General features: G+C 37.9%; 2 protein-coding genes and 1 non-coding gene across 3 annotated transcripts; all 3 read left to right on the top strand.

Annotated features, from left to right (window-relative positions):
• The first annotated feature begins 2,744 nt into the window (after positions 1–2,744).
• On the top strand, positions 2,745–4,406 carry LOC140774176 (calcium uniporter protein 2, mitochondrial-like). The gene is made up of 2 exons (XM_073117059.1): positions 2,745–3,292; positions 3,666–4,406. Exons 1-2 carry the CDS (start codon positions 2,798–2,800, stop codon positions 4,155–4,157), a joined length of 987 nt encoding a protein of 328 aa, XP_072973160.1. The 5' UTR covers positions 2,745–2,797; the 3' UTR covers positions 4,158–4,406.
• A 217-nt stretch (positions 4,407–4,623) lies between these two features.
• Positions 4,624–4,697, top strand: TRNAV-CAC (transfer RNA valine (anticodon CAC)). Its single transcript has one exon. It is a non-coding gene; the product is annotated as a tRNA-Val (tRNA).
• A 3,393-nt stretch (positions 4,698–8,090) lies between these two features.
• LOC140773574 (uncharacterized) lies at positions 8,091–17,356 on the top strand. Its single transcript, XM_073116202.1, has 17 exons — positions 8,091–8,544; positions 9,057–9,413; positions 9,506–9,646; positions 9,840–9,972; positions 10,068–10,181; positions 10,265–10,338; positions 10,411–10,485; positions 11,290–11,382; positions 11,506–11,566; positions 11,667–11,999; positions 12,559–12,685; positions 12,774–12,873; positions 13,458–13,527; positions 13,605–13,757; positions 15,728–15,823; positions 15,997–16,313; positions 16,691–17,356. The coding sequence occupies exons 1-17, from the start codon at positions 8,458–8,460 to the stop codon at positions 16,901–16,903; spliced, it is 2,544 nt and encodes an 847-aa protein (XP_072972303.1). The 5' UTR covers positions 8,091–8,457; the 3' UTR covers positions 16,904–17,356.
• Positions 17,357–17,849: the final 493 nt, after the last annotated feature.

The following is a 17,849-nucleotide window of genomic DNA, read 5'->3' on the forward strand; positions in this document are numbered from 1 at the left end:
ACCTAGCCAATGTGGAATCCAATTTGTCCACTGGATCTTCTTATTGGATTGCATGCATGATGACTTCAGGAAGACGACGTAATTTCCGACATGGTGCAACTTGGGATGAGCTCATGACTAACGTATAGTTAGTAGATATTCCACTCTCTAGCTAGAGGTGTAGTTAGTGGTTGAGTTTTTTTCTTTTTTTTTTTTATAGAATCCAACTACCTGATGAGATTCTCTCCATTGGTTTATATTCTCTCGCTCAATCCACTTTGAATCGCATGATACTCGGGAGTTGCATCCTCTCATGTAAGGATTCTTCTAGTTGAGGAGGGATTCAGCCATCCATGTATTCCAGAACATAAGAAGGAATCTGGCTTCCTCTAGAATAAGGCATTTTGAGGGTCTGGATTAATGGCTGTACTGCTAAAGTAGTGAAAAGGTTGGCAAACATTTGAGGAGTCTCTCCTCTGCCTGAAAATAAGATGATAATAATAATAATAATAATGAGATTGAGTTCTACACGTAGTCTTTGTTGAGATTCTCTAACAACTTATATATCATGCCTATCTGTTATTTTAAAAATATATAAATAAAACTACTTATTAGGCCTAAAAGTATGTTTCAAGCCTATAAGCCAGGAGAGTTGTAAGAGTATAAAGACCTATATATCATCACTTGCTTGCTAACAGCTTAAGCTTTAGAATAATTGGCAATTAATTTCCTCACTCTTTGTCTCTCTAACAAATTGATTGGTTCACTTGGTTGACATTAGTTAGAGGCATATACAACTAACTATTAGTTGGACAAAGATGAATAAACTTTCGGCAGGCAAAGTTGTGTGTGTATATATGCCATTCCCTAGTTGCTAACTGCGTCATGGAATCCCAATTTAGTAGTAGTGTGGGGGTGGGTGTTTAATTAAATCCTGTTGTGGTTTCTCTTGCAATCCCCATCCCAAGTTTCCTTTACAAGATATGGTAATTGCCACCAAATCTAATATATAAGTATAGATATCCAAGTTGCTTGTGAGACAGAAAGAATCAAGAGTAGTAGTGAATATATTTGATTCTAGTTTACTAACTATGGTGTCTACAACGAGAATATTAGATGTGCATGAATTGAAATATAAGAAGATTCACACTAAAATGGACGTCAGAAAGGAATGGTAGCTAGATGCAACTCTAAAAATGGCATGCCACTGCACTGAGTTTTTCTTTTTCGAATCAGCATCCAATTGAAACAACAACCCTAATAGATTTGATTTAGAATCCAACTTATACCTAACTCAATATCAATCTCTAGCTTAAATACTATTTAAATTAAGATAAATAAGACAACTTATTAAAAGAAATTCGAAGCCGATACAATAAAATTAGAACCGAAATTAACTGTTTTATATTTTTTAACTAAGTTAAAACCAAAGCTGAAATTGAAACTCCTAACTATTCTTAAGACTAACTATTAGAAGAAAGAAAACAACTTCTGAACTTACTCTCATATATATATATATATATATGTGATCTAGTGAGGTTGGTGGCAGTCAAGATCGAATCTTAACAATGATCAACTTTATTTGCAAAGTATTCAACCATATATTGTATATAGACTAGTCTTGAGGAAGAGTAAGATGGCACACTGCAGTAGATATCAGTACCTATCAGATAATGTATGGAATGAATAATAAATAGAATTACTAAGAAATAGAGTATGATACGAAACATTGAGGTTTCTATCTGAGAAGTATGACCACCACAAAGCTACCATATTTGACTTATGACTAGGAAAAATAATAGTGTGACATTTGAAGCTGCTTAGAAATTTGGGAGTAATGGAAGGTCCAGGCTATATTGTGTAGAAATTTTTTGATGAAAAAACGTGGTTGATGATTTCAATTTTATTTTTCAATTTCTGAGTTTTAGTGTAAATTACTTCGTTAAAATCAAGTAAATTTTTATTATTAATTGTATCACCAATTTTAAATGCCAGTAAGTCAATGTTCAGGTCCCATCTAATAAATTTCTTTTAGAAATATATCTTTTCCTTCTCCTCTCCTCTGACAAAATTATAGTTTACACCCTATATTTTTATTATTTATAAATTAATTTTATAATTTAATAAATACATACAGAAAATATTTTAGGTTAGATTCTCACTGATAATATGAAAAAATTATATTAAGTTGAGATATTTTATTTTGAAATAATTAAAATATTATTATTTTTAAAATAATTAAAACATCCATAGTATGACTTGATTGAGAATATTTTCATAATATTATAAGTATAGTTAATTTAATTCGGATATTTAGTTAAGTTTAATTAACAAATTTAACAACGGTGTGTATTTTATATATATTTACTAAATTATAGGACTCGATGTAAAAATAATAAAAATATAAGGTGCAAATTATAATATTGTTAATACGTAGAAAAAGTAAAGATTTAAACTTTTAAATCAAAACAATTTTAAGAACCAAATTTCATTGCCCGTAGGACTACGCTAACCAAGGATAGCTACACTAGAGATTCGAATCTTATGACTTGGACCATAGAATATTCAAAGTAAAGACTAGCCCAAGCTCGCGCAACGCTCTAATTAAAATTTGGTTATAAGATAGGGAGTAAGATGAAATTTACTCTCTCTCTTCTTCTTCTTTTTTATCGATTTCGCTTTTTTCGTCTTGCATGCGATATCTCACGAGAAATTGAGCTATAAATAACTTCATCCCCTCCTTTCCAAAGCACCATCAGCAGAGCTCTCCTTCTCCTCCTCCTCCTCCTCCTCCGAGTTCGGAACCCGAACCAAACAAATGGCGTTCCGCAAAACCCTAGCTCAAAGCTTCGCCAAGGTCACCTCCTCTTACTCTCAAAGTTCAACCCTGGCCCCTTCGCAGCCCTCTCTCCTCCATCGCCTCCTCCACATCCAGCGCCGTCCCATCTTCCACTCGGCGGCGGCCGTCCCCGTCCCGGCCGACCGGTTTCCGGGGATCCCGGTCGGTGACCAGATAATGGATCGGATCCTGGGGCTGAGTCGTGACCGGATCCGCCTCGAGGGGCTCGCGCCGCCTCAACCGCTGGTCACGGCAGAGGAGGCGAGGAAGGCGGTGAGGGCGGCGCAGATGGAGGCGGCGAGGGGGAGGCTGAGGAGGTTGGCGAGGAGCTGCGTCTCCTACGCTGAGTTCGCGGCGGTCTGCGGCGAGGTCGCAGCAGGGGATGAGGAAGAAGGGGGCCGGCTCGCACGTGCGATGGACGAGGCCGGGGCCGTCATCGTCTTGGGGGATGTCGTTTTCCTCAGACCCGAGCTGGTGATTACTTTTCTCTCATCCGATTCGTTCCCTCGAATAACTTCATTCCAAATCCCGGTTTTAGGGAGGATAAACTACTTTCCGTGTGTGTGGGCGGGGGGGCGGGGGCGGGGGGACGACGTCAGACGCATCGAAACGACCGGCGGCGAAGTAAAAGCGCGAGAAGCTAAACTAATTGAATAATAGTAAAAATATGTCTCTAATAAGTTAAAGCATCTTCTCATAAGTTTAGCAACCAACTAATCGAAAGCAAACACTAACTACGTGATTTATAACCAATCTTGGAACAAAAGATGGACCAGCTAACACTTGTTACAAGTTTTAATTAAGACGGCAATTCTTTGCATGATGCTGACATAGACAAAATTTGTAGGTAGCCAAAGCAATCGAAGGCATGATCCCCCTCTCAATGTCGCCCCCGTCCGACCCACGCCGAAGTGAGCTAAAGGCGATGGAAGAGCAGAAGGTGGCCATCGACGCTCAGGCCGAGGCCCACGTCAAGCGAGAGCTATGGGCCGGGCTTGGGCTCCTCCTCGTCCAGACCCTGGGCTTCATGCGTCTCACCTTCTGGGAGCTCTCCTGGGACGTCATGGAGCCCGTCTGCTTCTACGTTACCTCCTTCTACTTCATGGCGGGCTACGCCTTCTTCCTCCGCACCTCGCGGGACCCCTCCTTCGAGGGCTTCTTCGAGAGCCGCTTCGCCGCCAAGCAGAGCCGGCTCATGACGGCGCACAGGTTCGATCTCGACCGCTACAACCAGCTCAGGCGTGGGGATAGTACTAATTACCGACCTTTGATCGACGACTCTTCTTCTTCTTCTTCTCCTTGCCATCGCCGGAGTACCTTCATAGGCCCCGCACACTGACTTAGCTAGCCAAATATTTTGTCCAAAATTAAATGGAGAAAAGAAAATTGTTTCTATAAACTAATTAATGTATAGTGACGTCGCATGTATATCAAATATTGGGAGATTATATCTCAGCTCGAATTAATACATAGAATATGAGAATTAATAGTCGGGCTAATAATAATGAGACGGACAGGGTCGTGGGCTCATATACATATAGCTGTCCATCACCTGGCGAACCCTTAACGATTACATTCGTGCTTACTAGTAATCTAAAGTTTGTCAAGCAGTACCATTGCATCACCAATATAATTAGGCGTACTACATGCTGCCATATAACTGCTAATGAATGTGATCAGTTTCTCTTGGCCACCCCAATGATTGTGTTGTTGTCATCGTAGTTCATTATCACAGCAATTGGGCATCTTCGTTGTGTTATAACTGATATAATATGACAATCATTCTAAATTACCTTGTACGACCAGTCTGGGTGGTGTAGTCGGTTATCACGCTAGTCTCACACACTAGAGGTCCCCGGTTCGAACCCGGGCTCAGACATATAATAATAAGACTTTTGTTTTCCCACCTTTTTCTTCTTCCCCGCAAATGTTTTGCTGCAGCCCCTGCCTTGCCTAATTAACCCTTGCTTTGGTCAGCTAATCCCTTCCTAAACACATATTTATATCTCCAGACAAGAAGGAACTGTAATTCTGTAAACCAAGCACCACTCTGAGAGCAAGGAAATCCAGGTCCATTTATTTTTCGTTAGGTCATCTACCACACAATTTTCACTTTATTAAGAACAATATATATATATATATGGATGTTAGGAAGATCTGGCCCAAATTAGGGCTACATTACTTTCTGTTGGATGATAGTAAGCTTTCAGAAGTCTTTAAGCCGGCATCTTTAAACCATTCCAGATTCACACGACTTTGTAAAACTTATACTTTTAATTAAGCTAAGCTGGTAACCTAACAATCTAGCCTACTTAAAAAACTAGCATAAGAAACCTAAAGAGAAAGGAAAAGGAAATATACTTTACTGACTCCCTTTACATTTGTTCAACGGCATGACCTGTAAGCCCAACTAACCTTGCATTAATTGGGCAACGAATACTTCCAGGCGGAGGCGAGAGCAATCCCATCTACACTCCAATCGTAATCCACCCAGGATGCAGGAACTTCTTGCAGTTGGATTACTTGGCATCTCGTTATTGATTGCGTGATTTCCAAAGTATCCCGGATGCAGGAAACCACTGCGGTTTTAGTGCTGCCGAAGAGCTCGCTAATACTTGCTTTTCCTTGGAAGGTTGGTTTAGAAGCAAATACCAAACCCTTCCTACCATGCCAAGGAGAGCACTCCTCCTCTCCTACTCAATCAAACATAGCCGTTTCATAATTTCCAACTCTTTTTTTTAACGAATAAAATTAATTTGTTTTCCTTGTTGAATTGCTCCTTATGTTGCTCGTATCTACAAACAAACCAGCTTTAGGATTAGTGTAGTGAGTGATATGGTTGGGGTATTATATCATAAGTTATCCTGGACTTATTTCACTGAGATTAAATAAGTAAACCCATCTATTCTATTTTTTTGTTCATTATTATTCTTACTCTTAGTTCAAAAGATGTCTTTTAGATCATCACCAATTCGATCTCAAACCAAACCACCTTCCTTTGAAAATTACCATTTATTATGATGAAGTGGAGAAGTAAATATTAGGTGCGCATGTCACGGGGAATGAATAGTATATTTGATTGAATTAAATATGTTCAATGACTCTTATCCAGACTAAACCTTATGAATGTAGGCCATCCATGAAATAAAAATAGAAATAAATTAAAACTAAGTCAACTACCAAGAGGAACGAAAGAAAGCGACTCATTGTTACCAATTAATCTGTTTCGAATCGTACCATTTGGTGATGATACTTTATTATGTTCCAGTTTATTTTATTATCGAAATAAATGTTAAGATAAGTGGAAAGATTCGTATTCATCAATAGTAACATCTAACCTGGCAACTGCTACATGCTAGCTCTTTGTAATATTAAAATTGGCAAATGCTTCACTAACCATCCAGAATAATTAATGTACATCGAGCCCGACGATCAATAGGATTAAGTAGGAGATTATGGTTTTCTGAGTGCTTGTTTAGCTGGCCATCATTAGGTCAGTGGCTTAGTGCTCAATAGAAGCTAACAGAAAAGGTCTGAACTTGAATGATAATAAAAGAAGGAAGGATTTTTTTGTGTCCATTTCTGCTTATTATTTTTGTTTCCCTTCTCCAGATTATAAGTGGGTTTATGATTGGTGATAATTAATGCTTGCATTTGTGTTGGATAGGAGTAGGACTATGCATGTCTGGCTCTATAGAGTATAGTGGTAGTCTGGTAGAGATAGAACTGCAGGGTCTTTTGCACCTGGGACACCATTTGGACTATGCTGTGCCTTCTAGTATCTCTCCTACGTTACTTTGTGCTTGTTTCGTATATTTTTTTTGTGAGCTGGAGATAATTACCGTGTCGTTGGGCTTGTTCGTACGTCGTTACCTTATCTCCGCTCCTTGTTTGTGTATTAAACTTGTATTTATTTTAGGAACAAATTTACTTAGTCAATGGTTTTTTACGTACGTTTCCTTTTAAACTTTTTTTAATATCTATGTACGTCCTAACTAAAAACTTAAAAAAAATAAAAGTAATTATAATGACATTCAAACTAATTTGATTTTAGTTGAGGTGTATACGATACAAAAATTATTTTTATAAATTACATACTCTATTTTATTTATTTTATGATTTCTTTGAGGATTTTATAATTTGAACTTTTATTTTCTCTTATAATTCTCATTTAATATTTTAAATTATTTTAAACGATATTAAAAAATAAATATTATATTATATAAAATAATTTATAAATATTTAAATTATTTTTATTTTTTTTTATCATCATTTTCTTTTCCTAAAGAAGTAGAGAAAGAAAAAAAAAGAAAAGAGGAGGAGAAAGGGAGAAGAAAAGATGAGAAAAAGTGGTGGCGGTAGGGACGATAAAGAAGATAGGTGGAAAATATGGTGAAAAGATATAAAAAATGAAAAAAAAATGGTGGGAGTATTTTAATAACTTAGTCGACGTTAGTTAGTCAAAATAACGTCAGAGTGTAAAATAAAAATTATAAGAGAAAATAAGATATCGGGTTACAAAATCCTTAAACACGAGGTGTAAATTATAAAATAGATAAATATAAGGTGTGATTTAGAAAATGTATATAAAAAACAGTAATAGTACGGATCTAAGTAAAATTATCTCTTAATTTGTTGTTATTATATTTAATGAAGTATTTTCCTGCAAGCTTTTCCTTATAAAACGAATAGTCATGAAATATATGGCTAAATTCTAGTTCTGGGCCGGGTTTGATCTGAGCTGGATCTTATCCTCGCAATTTGGCTCATGTGCCGACTTACCATTATTACCAGAATAACTTTAAAAGGACAAGTGGGTTGGTTGAGCACTGCACCTCATTTAATTAAGCTTTCCAAAATTTTATTTTAGAGCGTTAATATGATTAACTGTAATCCAAATAAAATCTCACTAATAGATTGCTTGTTTTTTGGGGCGGGGGGGACCATATTGGAGTCGTCTATTAAGAAGCTAAACAGTGATTTATGACTAATTCAACGGCGTTATTAGTTGTACTAATCGGAGTTCGAACCCGAATGCGATGAGAAGATCCGAAAGTTTATTTTAAAGAATTCCATTTGTGAATACGAAACCGACTGCACCACTTTCGGTGCTTTACCTTGCGAAGCTGATGGCACGATTGTAGATAAAGTCTAACCGAATGGCTTTTGTATAATTTCGTAATGTTATTTCCACAAATAGGAGGTAATCTCATTTGCAATTTATTTTTTTACACACGAGAGAAGAAAAGGAAACGAAAAAAAGGAGAGAAAATCTGCGTGTGATGTTACGGTCACTCATCGATTTATCTCTGTAGTCTGTAGACTTAATAAACGACTAATTCCACTCTCTCTCTCTCTCTCTCTCTCTAGGCTTGACGACTGCAGAGCTTCGATCCGACTTTGGTTTCTGGCCTCTTGGAGCTCCAAGGATCGAGACCCATTTCGATCCGCTCCCAAGAAGGTAATTCGAAGGGAAATTTTTGGTGGGGGTTCCGGCCGTAGGCAGGGGTGAGGAGGAGGGAAGGTTTCACCGGAGGAGATGAGGGGAGGCCGGCGGTTGAAGTCGGGGCAGTGGAGTGGGGAGGAGGTGGTGGTGGTGGTTTGAATGGAAGCAGTGGTGAGGGTTTCTGGGGCTATTTATGGAGGTGAAGTCCTCGCGCGCATGCGGGGTCAGATCCGGGGCTGCATTTCCAAGTTGGGCTCGCCTTCCTCTTGTGGCAATCCAGGTACGGCTGTTTGATCCGTGGTTTTCGAGGTTTGCTGCTGTTGGGTTTTGAGGTTTTGGTTGTTACATGAGGGTAGGAGGATTTCTAGATAAAACATGAGGACATTTGTAGGAGTTGGCGACGATGGGGGGGTTTAAGAATGGCAAATATGAGAGGATTGCAGTTCAGTTCTGGACTTTGATGGAAAGTTGGGATTTTTGGTGTTATTTGATTAACACTGGCCATGGAGTCTTTGGATTGTTCCTATTTTGTTCCTGTGGACTCCCACTCCCATTTTTGTTGAACATCATGGAAGTCAGAAGTTTGGGTTCGTTCATGTGTTTTGGTTGTTAATTTCTCTTACGACTTACCGAAACGCCTGCTTAGGAGGGAGATCCGGCTCCTGCAATATCTCCTTACCCTCTACTTCTTGCTATTTTGACTCATTTCTTCGCACTTTATGAATTCATCTTTTTTTTTTTTTTCTGTTGTACTTTCTGTTGCTAATATTTGCCTTCCTCTTTTTTGCTTAGATTTTGTTGCTTTTGCTTTCCGTTGGAAGAACTTGTGGGAAATCTGAAGACAACCAGCTATTGCATTGGCAAAGTCCTGAAGAAGGAGATAAAAGTGTTCATCTCACACACTCATGTATCCATGATGAGATACTCTATCAGCGACGGCGACCTGGTCGGAAGGAGTACTCGGTCACTCCTCAAGTCTACGAGGAGTCTGGCTCAGCCCACCATCGCAAAGGAAGAACCTTGCTTGAAGTGTCATCTTCACCTGTGGTACAAAAGGATGCAAAACAACCTATAAGAATATATCTCAATTATGATGCTGTTGGCAACTCTTCTGATCGAGATTGCCGAAAAGTTGGAGACATTGTTAAGGTATGCTATTGCCAATTCAATAATTCACGTTTATATTCATGGCTGATTATGTAGTAGCACCAGTTTTACCCATTTCTGTTTAATTTACTTAGCTTGGTGAACCTCCTCCAACTTCAATTCCTGGAACCCCTTTCTGTAATCCTCATGGTGTTCCACCAGTTCTTGGAGACTGCTGGTACAATTGTACAAGCGAAGATGTATCAGGAAAGGATAAAAAACAACGGCTCCGGAAGGTGTTATTCTTATTCTACTGCTAATAGCCTACTATTTGCTTATAAATGTTTGCACTTTCATTTTGTTGAAGCATTCAAAGTCACAGCTTGGAAACTTGAATTTAGTTAACTTTCGTTTTAGAAGTTCTCTGTTATATTTCTTTCACCTTCAGTACTCTGTTGATTGTCAAGTCACTGAGAAAGCTTTGGGCAGGCACTGGGGCAAACAGTGGAGTGGTTCAAAAGAGCTTTAGCTGTTGAACCTGTCAAGGGTAACCTACGGTTAAGTGGTTATTCTGCCTGTGGTCAGGATGGAGGTGTGCAGCTGCCCCATGAATATGTTGAAGGTAACTTTTCAATGATAATAGGGCATAGAATCAAGTTATTTTCTAGTGCTTTTTTCACGCTATCTTTGTTAACTAAATCAACATCTGAGATGCAGATGGTGTTGCTGATGCCGACCTAGTTCTTTTAGTAACCACTAGACCTACAACTGGAAACACTCTTGCATGGGCAGTGGCATGTGAGCGTGATCAATGGGGTCGTGCAATTGCAGGTTTTCTTCATCATATGTTCGGCGTGCTCCATTTTAGTATTCTGTCTCCATTTCAAGAAGTAATTTATTTGTGTTACATTCAGGACACGTGAATGTTGCTCCTCGTCATTTGACAGAGGAAGCAGAAACATTACTTTCAGCCACTCTGATTCATGAGGTAAGTGAGTGCACCTACTGATTTGTGACTATATAGGCGAGTTGTTCATTTTATTGAAGTCTTGTCTTGCAGGTCATGCATGTTCTAGGTTTTGATCCTCATGCATTTGCACATTTCCGTGATGAAAGAAAAAGAAGGCGTAGTCAGGTAGTCCTTTTTCTTTGGCTTCTCTTTTTTGATAGTTGTCAATCTTTGCCAGTTCTACTGGCGCTGCATAGGTGTAAACATACTATGACAAATCATGAACCAAGATTAGAGGGGTGTCGATAGTGGGAGGGTTTAGTTAATCCAAGTAGAAGACGTTCTGCAAGTTGTGTTTACAGTACAGAATCCACAGTTTTGTTAAAATATATTTTTAATGACCTTAAACAACTCATCTTCACATTTAGGTCCATTATGCTATAAAAGCTATCTATATTATACCCAATTAAGAGTTTAGATGTAGTTTACTGGCTTTATTTTATATGGTATTGATATTAGGCATGACGTTTGTTAGAGAACTTTCTACAGACTTGTGTAGAATTATATGCTATTAAAAGTCATCTTCACATTTTTCCTCAATGTTTGTATTTCATTTATAGAAACTCATGTTAGAATTTCTTGCTGCCAAATCTGATCTGAGCCCTTTAACTTGGTAGGTGTATCTCTGGATTCTTTCCTTGGAATTTAGAATTTCTTGAAAAGAATTGAATATTTGAATGAAGTAGCATAATTTTTATTGATATTAGTTCCTTAAGCTGTCTATTTTTACATGCCAATTCTTTCCATGGACTGTATCTGGATAAGAGACTAAGAAGCTTAGTGATTAAGTCTAAGTGGGTCTATTGTGGTAATGTTTGTACTTAGTGTCATGATTTAAATACATGGCATTTGGTGCTCATATAATTATGTAGATTCGGATCCATTGCACATTGAGATTCTTATGTCTGATTGCCTATTCCTATTGTTCAGGTCACTGTACAAGCTATGGATGAAAAGCTTGGTCGTACGGTCATCCGGGTTGTCCTTCCCCGAGTTGTCATGCATTCGAGACATCATTATGGGGTATGTTTTTGAAGAAGTGACGAATCATCTCTTTTCTCATTCTGTACCAATGTTATAAAACTCCAAATGAAAAAGTTATACTTCTCGCACAACCTTGCTAATATCTGATTTTCTTTCTATCAGGCTTTTTCTGATAATTTTACTGGCTTAGAGTTGGAAGATGGAGGAGGGCGTGGTACATCAGGTACTTGCTTTTACATGGGACCGTTTCTTGATTCACCATATGGGAGTATTTTCTTTGAATGTCTTCTGTTTTCAATAAATGATGCATGCTACATTAATAGGGTCACACTGGGAGAAAAGACTTCTAATGAATGAGATCATGACGGGGTCAGTTGACACAAGATCAGTAGTTTCAAAAATGACCTTGGCTTTATTAGAGGACAGCGGATGGTACCAGGCTAATTATAGTATGGCTGATCGTCTAGATTGGGGTCGAAACCAGGGAACAGAGTTTGTCACCTCTCCTTGTAATCTCTGGAAAGGGGCATATCGTTGCAACAGTACTCAGTTGTCTGGCTGCACATATAACCGGGAGGCAGAAGGGTACTGCCCCATAGTAAGCTACAACGGAGATTTGCCAAAATGGGCTCAATACTTCCCTCAAGCTAACAAAGGCATGCCTTCCAACCTTGTCCATACATCTATCTGATATGTTAAACATTTCATGGACTTTTCAGTTTTATAACCAAAACAAGCATATTTGTTTGTCAAAATGTAAATTTCTGACTGGAATGGCATATTCTAATTAATTTTTTCCCTTTAATGATAATATTTCGACTCACAAAGGAACTTGTGCCCAAGAGCCAACTACTCTCCTTTGAGTAGTGTTAACCAACTGAACTGAATCAAGTTATGATATATCTTCGAATTATGGATAATTTACCTAATATGTTTTGCGTTGTGCATAACATGACCTCTTTGCCTGTGCTCAAAATATTTTCATATAACTTAAATCTCTTTGGTTACTGCTTTGCTTGCTGTAAGATTTGGATTGCATTCCTTACTTTTCAGGTTTACAATGAACTTGTTATCATTCTAGTCTTCAGAGATGAAACAAAGACTCTTATCAACTTGCTCATAGAATATGGCTTCTAATGCTCCTTATATACAGTTAAGACTTTTGAAATGAATTGTAATTAATTAGTAATGCAATTGACAAGCTTCTCTTGGCAGGTGGGCAATCTTCACTGGCTGACTATTGCACATACTTTGTCGCTTATTCCGATGGTTCATGTACTGATGTGAATAGTGCACGTGCACCAGACAGAATGTTGGGTGAAGTGCGAGGAAGTAATTCAAGGTGAGATAAGCTAGTGGGAACATGCATTAGTCTTATGACACGCTCTAATTATCTCTAAGCCTCTATTGGAAAATGCTCTTACAATCAGGTGTATGGCTTCATCACTGGTACGTACTGGGTTTGTTAGAGGATCAATGACTCAGGGAAATGGCTGTTATCAACATCGGTGCACAAACAATTCTTTAGAGGTAGAACTATTCTTCTCAATATGCTATTCTAGATTTCTGGTGCATTCGAAGCCCTTTGCATTCTTAGATGTGAGTGATAATTTGATGCACTTCATAGTTTTGACTTCGACTGTGATTGGTGGTGACTGCTGTCTTCCTCAGTGTTTCTGCTTTTGTTGTGTTACATGCCACTTTTTTTGCTTGGGGTATGTTTCCAATTTCTTCCATGAAACTAGTTGGATCTAAAACTTCATTTTCTACTGAAAACAGCCTGCTTTAAAGCTGGTTGAGCCAGGAGGGACTTCAGCAAAATGAATTGTGCCTTAGCCTCCCTAGTGATATTCTTTGTTGGCTTAAATGGCTGCACATATTCGTAATCCTCCTAAAGTGGATGAGGCACATGGTTCGTTGATGCTTAATCATGTATCTGTCTCACATTTAAACTGTGTTTTGATTTGTTGTTGCCTTTTGAGAAAACCCTTCTTGCTTTTGTAAATAATCTGATTTTCCTAGGGGTGCAAGCAGTCAATGATTAAGTCTAGTCTCCTTTTACTCTACGGTTTCCTATGCGAACAATTCTGGATATGATACTATTTGTTATTTAGGTTGCTGTCGATGGGATCTGGAAAGCTTGTCCTGAAGCAGGTGGTCCTGTTCAATTTCCAGGATTCAATGGTAAGTTTGGTCTCACGATTAGTTTGTTAGCGAACGAATTTCCTTTTGCTGATGAAATTACCATCTTGATTATGAAGGTGAGCTTATTTGCCCAGCGTATCATGAGTTATGTAGTGCTTTGCCAGTTCATGTCAATGGCCAGTGTCCTAATTCATGTAATTACAATGGTGATTGTATTGATGGGAAGTGCCACTGCTTTCTTGGGTTTCATGGTCACGACTGCAGCAAACGTAAGTTTTCTACTATCAACTTCTCTGAATGATCAGTTCGGTTTTTTTTTTTTTGAAACTTAAATCAGTTGATTCTAGTGTAGAGATTAGCAAAGCAGCAGCACACAAACACTAAACAAACACTAAAACAAGCACCACAATTTATCCAACCCCTAAACAACCAAAAGAAGAAAAGTTCTCCACAATTGAACCATCCTACCATGGGTCAATACCACTTCAACAACAAAACTAACAAACATTCCACATCAACACAGTAGGCATACAAGCGTAGCACAAACAAAACAAAGTTCGTCGCCAGTACAAAAGCATTCACTAAAACCAACAAAAAGAGAAGTAACCAAATGACAACAACACACAAACACATCAGTGGTCATCCAGAAGCACAGGGTTCTCCATCTCCATTCCAATTCCCAGCACCAGCCTTTTAGCCTTCTTAGTTGCCACACCTCCTGAATCCCTGCCCAACATAGGAAAAGAGAGGTTACTCGGTAACCTTCCAGCTTCTAGAGCAATCTTTAAAAATTATATTATTCCTTTCAGGCCAGATGCCCCAAACTAAAGCAGCAAGCCAAATTAACCACTAGTTCTTTAAGTGCTTGCTCAACTGTTTTTGTTCTCCCAGTAACCAAGCCATAACGTGTTTACGATTAGTCCTCACACCCGTGGCCTTGTTCATCACCTTAATTATCCTTTTCACATAAGAACACCTCAGAAAAGGTGATCTACAATTTCATCTTTCTGTCAAAACACACAATTAGTACTTCTAGTCTAACCTTTCTTCACCAAGTTATCCCTAGTCAGAATTTTGTTATGGCACATTAACCACAGAAAAGTCTGCACCTTTGCAGAGATTTTTTACTTCCATGTCTTTGACAAATTTCTAGAAATAATCCTTATATTGTTTAGGAATCTATACAAAGACTTCAAAGCAAATATTTCATTAGCTGAGAATCTCCACTTAGTACTATCCTGCCCGCCATTAAATTGAACACCACTGTTCACCACCAAGTTTATCTTCTGCTGCTCTTCCAGCTTCAGTATATAATCAGACAATCCTCATCTATATTTTAAATTCCAATTATGATAATTCTAGACATCAGCCACCACCATTGTCTCATCCCAAACAATAGCAAATAGATTAGGATATTTGGTGGCCAAGCTACAGTCATCTAACCAAATATTAGTCCCAAATCAAACTTTTTTTTCCATTTTGCACAACCCTACTAACACCCAATTTAAACACATCCCTATTATGTAAAATTTCTTGCCAGAATGGAGAAATTCTAGCAGAACTATTAAGCTTGAATGACTCAACTTTAACTTTCATATAATATCTTTTCATAACTACCTCAGTCCACAATTGATTCTCAGAGTTTAATAACCTCCACCGGCAGACAAGGCCTTATTCATATCTTGCATCAATTATTCTTATACCACTATATTCTTTCTTCGTACAAAACCTTTTTCCAGTTCATTAAAGAATAGCTTTTCTTTTTTTGTCTTCACAAGTGCTTTTCTATAAAAAATTCCTTTTCAATTTATCAATTCTTTTTTTCCATCCAAAAAGTGAAAATGGGTCGGATTAACTCCGATTTGACCCGCTATCCGACCCAATTCAGATCGGATTCGGATAAAAAGTTTCTATTCTTTTCGGATACAGATCCAGATATGAATATAATTTAAAAAAAAAATCCTGATACGGGTCGGATATAATTTTCATATTCGGATATGAATATCGGATATCCGTTTACTCACATATTTTTTGAATGATTTATAGTTTTTAGTTTGCTTATTTAAATAGTGAATATTGATATTGTTACTAATGATGTGTTATAAATTATTTGTAGAGATAATTTTTTTTTTAATTTTATATGTATTTGACATACAAATTTTTTTTAAATTTTATATGATTTATAGTATTTTTAAAATTTTAAATTTTATGTTTACTCTTATACATTTCATCTGTGCAGGATCCTGCCCAGGAAATTGCTATAGACACGGCAAGTGCCAAGCTAATGGGATTTGTGAATGTGCAAGTGGCTGGACAGGGATTGACTGTTCTACTGGTAAACTTTTGCATCCCTTTTAGAACAGATAACTTGGGTGCTTAATTGCACACTTAAGCTGCGCAATTTTATGTGGTAAAAGAAACTCAGACATCCTAGCTACCGACCTGTTCTTAATCATAAAATGAAACAATAAAGAAGAGAAATGATTGATTCATTTCCTCTTTGTGCAGCTGTTTGCAATGAGCAGTGCAGTTTGCATGGTGGGGTCTGTGACAATGGTATATGCGAGTTCCGCTGCTCTGATTATGCAGGCTACACTTGCCAGAACAGTTCATCATTGCTTCCTGTCCTCTCAATATGTGGTGATGTGCTTGCTCGGGATGCAAATGGGCAACACTGTGCTCCTAGCGAATCGAGCATACTGCAACAACTTGAGGCAGTGGTTGTCACGCCTAACTACAATCGCTTGATGCCAGGTGGTCGTACCTTGTTTAGCATCCTTGATAATGGCTATTGTGCGGCGGCTGCGAAGCGGCTTGCCTGCTGGGTATGCTTTTCCATCTACCATTTTCCTTGATATTAGATTAAAATAGTAAATTGCTTTACTAATACCAATTTTCTGTTAAGACTGTCAGATTGTCAGCTAGTTTATTCAGTCAGGACTCAGGAGATAGCCATTTAATTCTTATTGTTTTCAGGATATCTCTGAAATATTATAGTGGTAGATTCACTTTCAGGATGCTTTGCCTCCAAATGCTGATTTGTATATATTCTCCGATCAATTTATTGGAAAATATACTTGATAAAATGGCTTGCTTACTGTTGCCAAAGCATGTACTCTTCCCCATTGGATGTATGGCTTTCGGTTGTCTGTGAAACTGTTTATATGCAATTTGATCCTGATTTCCGTAACTGTTGTTTCAGATCTCGATTCAACAGTGCGACAAGGATGGAGACAATAGGCTTCGTGTGTGTCACTCAGCATGCCGGTCTTATAATGCAGCATGTGGGGCAGGCCTTGATTGCTCCGACCAGACTCTTTTCAGCAGCAAGGAGGAAGGGGATGGGCAGTGCACGGGCTATGGGGACAAAAAACCATGGTGGGTAACACGCTTCAGGAATTTCAGATCACGATAGCTCTGTTGTTGGTTCGTCTGGAAATGATGTAAAGTATCAAAGATAATTGCATCTCCTTTTCTTTTTCATTTTCCTAGCTTAAATTGTTAGGAAATGAGCACGCATATATTTCGCGTGCCATAAGGTAGGATCTAATTTCACCTAGGCATTCAAGAAGGATGTTAGGGTGTATGCAATGCTAAGGTTGGGCTTTTTCGAAGATTGAGCCTGACCGAAGAAAAGAAAGATGATGAAGGAAGTAAAGAAATTGCAGTGGTTGCAAAAGTAGGTTGAAGGAATTTGAAGTTTGTGTAATTTGAGTTCCCATCTTTGATGCAACTGATGACTTCCTCCTGTATTTCGTATTCCTTTGAGTTTGATTTGTGGCGAGAATTTCTGTTGTAAAGGGAAACAGATCTCTCTGATTAGTTAAAAGCATGCAAAGAAATGGAAAGAAATGTTTAAAGTTGTCCACTTTTCTCTTTCTCTTTTCTTCTTTGGGAGAGAATTGATTTTGTGTGTAAAGTTTGAGAGAGACTAGAGAGAATTGGTTGCTTGTACTTAGTAGGAGATTTTACCGTCTTCTTCTATATCATCTTCATTGTAAGGGGGCTGCCCTCAACCATAAACTTACTATTTTTTTTTCAAAATTTAAATAAGTGAGAAATTAATAGTGTTCTGGTTAATTTAAGTTTAAATTTAGTTTTTATTTTTGTTTGTTTGAGATAACTGAGAACTTAATAATGTTTCAATCATTGTCAACTGGAATTAAATACCAAGATGTTTAAAGAGATTTTTAAAATATCCTCTACATCGTGGACTTTTTCTTTTAAGGTTTGAACCTTAATCTATCTTCTTCGAAATTGTCTTTAACAAAAAGAAATACTCAATTAACAATCTATTATTTATCATAACTTTATTATACTATTTTTAAAATATAAAATATAAAAATTATCACTCTAATAAT

The sequence above is a fragment of the Typha angustifolia genome, chromosome 13 (assembly GCF_048772165.1).
Source record: "Typha angustifolia cultivar Huaian chromosome 13, ASM4877216v1, whole genome shotgun sequence".
NCBI classification, from domain to species: domain Eukaryota; kingdom Viridiplantae; phylum Streptophyta; class Magnoliopsida; order Poales; family Typhaceae; genus Typha; species Typha angustifolia.